This window comes from Nylanderia fulva, unplaced genomic scaffold (genome assembly GCF_048542155.1).
Source record: "Nylanderia fulva isolate GAGA-0341 unplaced genomic scaffold, ASM4854215v1 Scaffold1103, whole genome shotgun sequence".
Classification (NCBI taxonomy): domain Eukaryota; kingdom Metazoa; phylum Arthropoda; class Insecta; order Hymenoptera; family Formicidae; genus Nylanderia; species Nylanderia fulva.
This window is the reverse complement of record NW_028189307.1, coordinates 2915-12947: the sequence shown is the minus strand read 5'-3', so window position 1 is coordinate 12947 and position 10033 is coordinate 2915. Positions and strand designations below refer to the sequence as shown.

At 31.8% G+C, this 10033-nt stretch overlaps 1 protein-coding gene and 1 long non-coding RNA gene across 2 annotated transcripts; one reads left to right on the top strand and one right to left on the bottom strand.

The window, feature by feature from the left end:
- The first annotated feature begins 3002 nt into the window (after positions 1-3002).
- Positions 3003-4217, top strand: LOC146724919 (uncharacterized). The gene is made up of 4 exons (XM_085488161.1): positions 3003-3162; positions 3394-3553; positions 3816-3915; positions 4156-4217. The coding sequence occupies exons 1-4, from the start codon at positions 3160-3162 to the stop codon at positions 4199-4201; spliced, it is 309 nt and encodes a 102-aa protein (XP_085344287.1). The 5' UTR covers positions 3003-3159; the 3' UTR covers positions 4202-4217.
- Positions 4218-9152: 4935 nt separating this feature from the next.
- Positions 9153-9889, bottom strand: LOC146724918 (uncharacterized). The gene is made up of 3 exons (XR_014925981.1): positions 9825-9889; positions 9455-9554; positions 9153-9214 (listed from the first exon to the last, which is right to left on the bottom strand). It is a non-coding gene; the product is annotated as an uncharacterized LOC146724918 (long non-coding RNA).
- Between the last annotated feature and the right edge of the window lie 144 nt (positions 9890-10033).

Here is a 10033-nt window from a genome sequence, read left to right as displayed (position 1 = left end):
GAGAGAAGGCGAAAACAGCGAGAGGAACGTGAGAAAAGAGCCGAAAAAACCGAGAGAGAGGCGAGAGACGACGAGAGGGCGAGGAGGAATGCGAGAGGAGTGGGAGCGACGAGGGAACGCGAGAGAGAGCGGCAGAGAGCGAGAGGAACGCGAGAGAGCGGTAGAGAGCAAGAGAGAGCGAGAGACAGCGAGAGAAAGCGAGAGAGGGCGAGAGAGAGCCGAAAAAAGGACGTGGAAAGCAAGAGAGAATGGTGAAAGAGGGGGGAGAGAGAGGGGAAGAGAGAGAGAGATGAGGAGTGAGAGAGAGCAAGAATTTATTTTTTGTTTGGTTTGCTTAAAAGGTTAAGCAGCTGAGGAAATGCACTATATAGGATGGTGACGCGGATAAGGTAAGCAGCTCGGAACAGAATCACTTTGTCGGGATGGGGGATCGGGACAAAAGTACGACGCCGTATCTTAAAAAAAAGTTGCCACCTTCGACCAAAAAATAACTTGAAAATTCAACTCTCCGCAACCAATCAGAGCTATCAAGGTCCTTAAGGTCTCATTTTATCGAAAAAATTCGCGCTTTCGATGATAAAGTCATATTTTGAAAATAGTTTCGCTTCATGAAATATTTCAAATTTTTGTTTTCAGGTACGAAAAATCGTGTTAAGTCCGGTAAAGGATACACAGTAGCGTCCTACGGATATTTTCGCATTGTTTCGATTTTCACTATCTTTTCGTATCTTTGATATTTTTTTTTTGTTTGTAGATGTATTTAATTTGACGAATAAAAGATATTAATTTAGCGGGACGCTACCGGCGGCGTCTCCTGATTTAAATTTTCTAACATTACATGTAGCAATCACAATTCTTGCACATCCTACTTTAACATATCAAAAACTTCTATTATAGAATATGCAGAAAAGTTATTAAAACATTTTGTAAAATCATTTCAAGTTATCTACGGTTCTAAATATATTTCACATAATATTCATAATTTATTACATCTTGCTGCAGACGTAAAACAATTTGGTGCTCTGGATAAATTTAGTGCATTTAAATTTGAGAATTATATGTCTACGTTAAAGAAATTAATTCGTAAAACTAACCAACCATTACAGCAATTAACAAGAAGATTTGCAGAAATTGAGACAATACATAATAATGAAACATTCAAAATATATTCAAATTCATACGATATGGAAAAATGTTTTACACGCTCTCATTGTGATGGTCCTATTACGAAAGATTTCATTTCTGTACAACAATATAAAATTTTTTGCAATAATCAATATTATATTAACTGTGATGATCCAAAAAATAATTGCATTTCTTTTGAAAATGGACAAATAATGTCAATTTTAAATTTCATTAAATCTAATGACAATAAAATGTATGCTATTGGCAAAGTACTTGTGTTAGTGGAAGATTTATATACACAGCCTATTTCGTCATTAACTTTAAATATTGGTATCATGTCTGAATATTCTCATCTTCAGACATGGGAGTTTGATAAAATTAGAGCAAAAATGTTGAAAATGCCTTATAAAAAAAATTATATTATATTTCCGATGTTACACACAACTGAATAATACATGTTTAATATTAATTTGCATTTGTAATTAAATAATTAAACGTAATTATAATACTCTAATATAAATTGCAAATATTATTATTATTATTATTATTATTATCGTCACATTTTTATCATATTATTTACATCATAGATTATTTATAATTTCAATGCTGATCAATTTTTATTTACAGTTATTATGGCGTATAATATTGTGGAGTTCGAAGATGGTTTACAAATTGTTCCTTCTGAATGGTTAACTGAAAATAATAAGGAATGTAAATGGCCATCATATACAAGTCAAATTAAGATAAATAAAGCAATTATGAAAAGAATATTTCCTTCTGATGATTGGCAATTATATAAAATAATCCGTATTTTTGGTAGCAGCGGTTAGTAATATAAAAAATGTATTTTATTTTTTTATCAAAAATTATATAAATTAAAATTATAATATATATGTATTAAAAGTATATATTAAAATTTAAATTTTAAGTGATATTTGATTATAAAATATATAAAAACAAAAATCTAATTTTTAATATTCAAAAATTTTATACGTTTTAGATACATATGATAAAGCTATAGACAAACTTAAATTAGCTGAACAAATATCCGATATAGATGGTGATGATGGAAATAACCTCAAAAAATCGAGATATCAACGAGCAAAAAAAAATACAGGTTCATCTCCTGATAATTCTGATACAAGCGACACAAGCATCAATAAATTAAAAGCTCGCAATGATTTAGAGTTAGATAATTTTCCTAATACATCAAAAGCTTTAACAATAAATAAGAGCAAAATCTGTGAAATAAAGACACCATTAATACAAGGTGATAAGAAAATGAATCGAGTAAAAAAAATTTCAAGTTCTTCTGATAATTCAGATAGAACTGACACAAGCAATGATTTAGATGAAGCTTCTAATATATCAAACGATTTAAATAAAAGCAAAATGACTTATGAAATAAAAAAACCACTGATAAAAAATTATAAGAAAATAACTAAGCCTCCGATACAAATAAGTAATGAAAAAATAATTAATATTCAGTCTAAAAAGTCTGCAGTTACATATAGTAAATCTATAAGTTCACAAGAACATCGAACAGCAAATAAAGATGACCTTGTTCCACAAAATTCAGATACAATATCTACATCCGATACTTGTAATGCTGAGATTGATGTAGGTAAAAATATATCTGTTATTAATTTTAAATTTTTGTAAAAGCTTACCTATATATATATATATATATATATTATTAAAGTTTTAACTTTTTTTATTTATATCACTGTAAACATATTTAAAATGGTATATAATTCGTAATATTTATATAATCTGACAATGAGTAGATATACAATAATATGTGTCAATTATTTTTGCAGATTTTCATAATTTAATTATCAGGAAACTAAATGCAGTATTGTTAAATCTTACAACAATTGATGAACGTTTAATAAAGTTGGATAATCACATAAGAAAAAATGAGGAAACGGATTTAAAAAAAATGAACATTATGATTTCGATTTGCCAGCAGATACCGTAGAACAATTACAGAGAATTGATAATCAATTAAAAAACAAATGTGTTGCTGCAGAAATGGTATATACAAAATATTATCATTTTATACTTACGATTAGAAACATTTTATTGAAATGTCTTATAAAAAGCAATATTTTGGACATATTTATTTATTTATATAATGTTAAATAATTTTAAAGAAGTTAAAAGAAAAGTAATGTTAACTTTTTTTATAAGAGAAAAACAAATGTTTATTATTTTGATATTTTTAGATCATAAACTAATATTAATTAAATTATTTTATATTTTTAGACAAGACAATTGAGCTTTTTAGGAGGTAAGGATCATCATGATGTGATTTCGTACATGATGAAACATATTTTAACAAATAAATTAGCAATGGAATATAGTTGGGCTGGTGCAAAATTGAAAAATGCCTTTAAAAATCTTCGCATTACTATATGTATCATAAGTAAGTATATAAATATTTAATCACAGAAATGTTTTTATTGACATATTTTTGACACTTTATATATAGCATTCTATGCATGGTTATATTGGATGATGCTATTAAAACTCTAATATCATTATTCAATAATATGTAATCATAGGAATATAAAATAATTTTGAATAGTATATATACATATATACATATATATATATATATAAAATTAAGTCGCTTTAAATTTTTATATAATCTATAACCACACATATCTGTTTAAACTTGTTGTTAGATGCTGCGCGAACTTCAAGAACCAATTTAACAAATAAGGAAGTTGAGGATATAATTGCAAGATGGCTAATTTTAGCCAAGCAGAGATTTGACCGAGATTTGTAAGTTATATATAATATACCTCAATTTAACTATTTTATCATCTTATCTCAAACTTTTTATTTTTATAAGAAACTGATTTTAAAGAGGGTGAACACATGCACTATCTGTTCATTATTGCGTGTATTAGTTTTTTTAAATTAAATACAACATTTAAGAACTTATTGTTATTTTTGTATAGAATATTTATTGCAGAATTGACTTATTGCACCTATGTATAACAATCACATATTTCTTTTTAGGAAAAAGGAAGAACAAAAGAAGAGATGCGAAAATGAGGAGATCTAAACAAGAAAAGGACAGGTTATTAAATAGAATAATTTTAATATATAATAAATAAAATATTTGAACGTTTATTATTACGTTTATTGCACAGTTTATTATTATTACGTTTATTTATAGATTTTATAGAGTTTATTTTTGCATATGAACTTTTTTTATTTTGAATGTATTAATTTCATACACAGTAATTATATATATATTTTATTATTTAAATGGTTACAGTATTAAATACATATGCATAGTTGTAAGTGCAATAAAGTAATTATTAAATATTATTTTTTAAATATAGTATAAAACGAGAAAAGTTATAATAATATATACAGTTGAATATTAAAGTAATTTAAAGTTCTAAGTATTTTAGTACTTTTATGCGTAGCTGTAGCATAAAAAATTAACAATCACTATGTTTATTTTATTAATGCCTATATATTAAAAAGTTATGCACATTTAAGTTTTCTAACAATTGTATCAATTTTTTTTCATAATTCTGATAAAGTGATAACTAGAATTTAAAAAAAATTACTTTAAAAATGATTTATTATAAGTATTAATTATATATGTTAGTGATATAGTTATTAAATATGATTAAATGATGTGATTTAACGTGAATGTGTATTAAATGATAGTTATACACCCACACACACGTACATATATAATAATATGGCTTATATTTTTTGGAACGTATATATGTATTATTTAAAAAATAAAAATGTAATTAAATAAATTACATTTATAATCTTTGAGACAAGCATATGACTACTGGCAGGATCAACCAGGGAGCTTCGTGTTCGGTTACTCGCAAGGGAGTAACTCGCGAGCGAGCCCGAAGACTCGTCGCTAGCTCTTTTTCGCGCGCGCGCGCGTTCGATGCCGAAACACCGACGCGCGCGCAACACGCTCGTATGTGCCATTTTATTTGCCGCCGGTCTTGCTCAGCCGGTCGGCGACACTCTGCTGTGTTTAACGCTATTATGTAAAGCGTACGAGAGAACGACGGAGGCGAGAGTAAACCCCCGACGCCGCCGCCTCTCCTCTTCTTCCTCCTCCTCTCCGTTCAAAAATCCACAAGATCAAAATACTCGTGTTCTTATTCTCCCAAATGTTATGATGCGCGGTCTCGAGAGACCGCGCGATTCACCCTGACGCTAGATCGACGATGCTTAGACGTCGAGGACTGTTCTGTCTGGTTCGTACGCGTTTAACCGCACACGACCAGCAATAAGATTTCGCTACGGCGTACAAAGCGAGCGGGAAGAAGCAACTCTTCCCGCAAACTCGTATCCGTGGAGTAGATGCTCGGTAAGCGCGACGATTCCGCTGCTGCGTACGAAACGAGAGGGAACCGCGCGGCCAACACACTAGAGGCGTGCGCGCCACATAAGAGCCATTCGGTCTTGCGACACCGACTCGTGGCAATGCTGTGCTCGTAATAAATAAGTGTGCGTTAATTTTGCGCGCGTTCGGCGACGAACGAGAAGAGCCGCACCGTAATCCCCGGCGAAGAGGAATACGAGACGACGCGAGAGTCGAACGTACGTTCTCGCGAGACACGCAACCTCCAAGCATGAGAAGACTTGGCGGCGGCGCGTTCTGCGACGATCGTATATTATTTTATATATTCGTGGTTTCCAAATCAAACATTTTATATAAATGTTCTCTCCGTGTCAGAGTCGCGACTCGACAAAATCCGTTCTCGACCCGTTCGGGCGATTCTTCGTTTGTCAACGTCGAGAGCGCGACACGTACAATATTAATTTCTCCTACCCTCTTATAGTACCCAACCGACCGGCCAAGCGGTCGGCGACGGTACGGAGAGCGGTCGAAACACGCCGGAGTGGCGAGAGACTCGAGAAAGTACGTTTACGACTCGTCCGGACTCGCTCGACTCGTTCGACGCGCCGAGCGCGACGTATCTCTTATTAAAAAAAGGTAAAGAAGGCGACCAGTTAAGGGCACGCCATTAACAAAAATTATCCATTGCAAACCCATGTACAATAGAATTGTATGAAAAATTATCGATTATAAACCCATGTACAATCGTAACAAAAGTAATGAAATAAAAAAAAATTGCGCCAAGTGAAAGTAGAAACTTGTACCAGTGGAAAATTAAAGTTGCAGACATATATAGAGTCGTATAATGAATCAATAAAAATTTAAATTTGCAAATGTAGAATTGTACCATAAAAAAACTTATCTTTTAAAAAAAAAGATAAACAAGATGCCAAGTCCATGCGCCATGTGAAAAAGTGTTAAACAAAAAAGTATTTTTAAGTAAAAAAATCTATCAATTGACAAAAATTTATGTTCTAAAATTAATATCTCTACAAAAAGTAATGTCCAATTATTGCGCGAATAAATAAACATTTTTATAAAATATTAAAATTTAAAAACTTATGCAAATTTAAAATTAATATAAAATAAAAAGAAATAAAAAAATTTTAGTTAAAAAAACTGGGCGCGCTGCAATGAGTTTAAATGATATTACAATTAATTGTTACTATTAGAATATTATTTAGCAGCGCGCCCAGTTTTTTTAACTAAAATTTTTTTATTTCTTTTTATTTTATATTAATTTTAAATTTGCATAAGTTTTTAAATTTTAATTTTTTATAAAAATGTTTATTTATTTGCGCAATAATTGGACATTACTTTTTGTAGAGATATTAATTTTAGAACATAAATTTTTGTCAATTGATAGATTTTTTTACTTAAAAATACTTTTTTGTTTAACACTTTTTCACATGGCGCATGGACTTGGCATCTTGTTTATCTTTTTTTTTAAAAGATAAGTTTTTTTATGGTACAATTCTACATTTGCAAATTTAAATTTTTATTGATTCATTATACGACTCTATATATGTCTGCAACTTTAATTTTCCACTGGTACAAGTTTCTACTTTCACTTGGCGCAATTTTTTTTTATTTCATTACTTTTGTTACGATTGTACATGGGTTTATAATCGATAATTTTTCATACAATTCTATTGTACATGGGTTTGCAATGGATAATTTTTGTTAATGGCGTGCCCTTAACTGGTCGCCTTCTTTACCTTTTTTTAATAAGAGATACGTCGCGCTCGGCGCGTCGAACGAGTCGAGCGAGTCCGGACGAGTCGTAAACGTACTTTCTCGAGTCTCTCGCCACTCCGGCGTGTTTCGACCGCTCTCCGTACCGTCGCCGACCGCTTGGCCGGTCGGTTGGGTACTATAAGAGGGTAGGAGAAATTAATATTGTACGTGTCGCGCTCTCGACGTTGACAAACGAAGAATCGCCCGAACGGGTCGAGAACGGATTTTGTCGAGTCGCGACTCTGACACGGAGAGAACATTTATATAAAATGTTTGATTTGGAAACCACGAATATATAAAATAATATACGATCGTCGCAGAACGCGCCGCCGCCAAGTCTTCTCATGCTTGGAGGTTGCGTGTCTCGCGAGAACGTACGTTCGACTCTCGCGTCGTCTCGTATTCCTCTTCGCCGGGGATTACGGTGCGGCTCTTCTCGTTCGTCGCCGAACGCGCGCAAAATTAACGCACACTTATTTATTACGAGCACAGCATTGCCACGAGTCGGTGTCGCAAGACCGAATGGCTCTTATGTGGCGCGCACGCCTCTAGTGTGTTGGCCGCGCGGTTCCCTCTCGTTTCGTACGCAGCAGCGGAATCGTCGCGCTTACCGAGCATCTACTCCACGGATACGAGTTTGCGGGAAGAGTTGCTTCTTCCCGCTCGCTTTGTACGCCGTAGCGAAATCTTATTGCTGGTCGTGTGCGGTTAAACGCGTACGAACCAGACAGAACAGTCCTCGACGTCTAAGCATCGTCGATCTAGCGTCAGGGTGAATCGCGCGGTCTCTCGAGACCGCGCATCATAACATTTGGGAGAATAAGAACACGAGTATTTTGATCTTGTGGATTTTTGAACGGAGAGGAGGAGGAAGAAGAGGAGAGGCGGCGGCGTCGGGGGTTTACTCTCGCCTCCGTCGTTCTCTCGTACGCTTTACATAATAGCGTTAAACACAGCAGAGTGTCGCCGACCGGCTGAGCAAGACCGGCGGCAAATAAAATGGCACATACGAGCGTGTTGCGCGCGCGTCGGTGTTTCGGCATCGAACGCGCGCGCGCGCGAAAAAGAGCTAGCGACGAGTCTTCGGGCTCGCTCGCGAGTTACTCCCTTGCGAGTAACCGAACACGAAGCTCCCTGGTTGATCCTGCCAGTAGTCATATGCTTGTCTCAAAGATTATAAATGTAATTTATTTAATTACATTTTTATTTTTTAAATAATACATATATACGTTCCAAAAAATATAAGCCATATTATTATATATGTACGTGTGTGTGGGTGTATAACTATCATTTAATACACATTCACGTTAAATCACATCATTTAATCATATTTAATAACTATATCACTAACATATATAATTAATACTTATAATAAATCATTTTTAAAGTAATTTTTTTTAAATTCTAGTTATCACTTTATCAGAATTATGAAAAAAAATTGATACAATTGTTAGAAAACTTAAATGTGCATAACTTTTTAATATATAGGCAATAATAAAATAAACATAAGTGATTGTTAATTTTTTATGCTACAGCTACGCATAAAAGTACTAAAATACTTAGAACTTTAAATTACTTTAATATTCAACTGTATATATTATTATAACTTTTCTCGTTTTATACTATATTTAAAAAATAATATTTAATAATTACTTTATTGCACTTACAACTATGCATATGTGTTTAATACTGTAACCATTTAAATAATAAAATATATATATAATTACTGTGTATGAAATTAATACATTCAAAATAAAAAAAGTTCATATGCAAAAATAAACTCTATAAAATCTATAAATAAACGTAATAATAATAAACTGTGCAATAAACGTAATAATAAACGTTCAAATATTTTATTTATTATATATAAAATTATTCTATTTAATAACCTGTCCTTTTCTTGTTTAGATCTCCTCATTTTCGCATCTCTTCTTTTGTTCTTCCTTTTTCCTAAAAAGAAATATGTGATTGTTATACATAGGTGCAATAAGTCAATTCTGCAATAAATATTCTATACAAAAATAACAATAAGTTCTTAAATGTTGTATTTAATTTAAAAAAACTAATACACGCAATAATGAACAGATAGTGCATGTGTTCACCCTCTTTAAAATCAGTTTCTTATAAAAATAAAAAGTTTGAGATAAGATGATAAAATAGTTAAATTGAGGTATATTATATATAACTTACAAATCTCGGTCAAATCTCTGCTTGGCTAAAATTAGCCATCTTGCAATTATATCCTCAACTTCCTTATTTGTTAAATTGGTTCTTGAAGTTCGCGCAGCATCTAACAACAAGTTTAAACAGATATGTGTGGTTATAGATTATATAAAAATTTAAAGCGACTTAATTTTATATATATATATATATGTATATATGTATATATGTATATATACTATTCAAAATTATTTTATATTCCTATGATTACATATTATTGAATAATGATATTAGAGTTCTAATAGCATCATCCAATATAACCATGCATAGAATGCTATATATAAAGTGGCAAAAATATGTCAATAAAAACATTTCTGTGATTAAATATTTATATACTTACTTATGATACATATAGTAATGCGAAGATTTTTAAAGGCATTTTTCAATTTTGCACCAGCCCAACTATATTCCATTGCTAATTTATTTGTTAAAATATGTTTCATCATGTACGATGATCCTTACCTCCTAAAAAGCTCAATTGTCTTGTCTAAAAATATAAAATAATTTAATTAATATTAGTTTATGATCTAAAAATATCAAATAATAAAC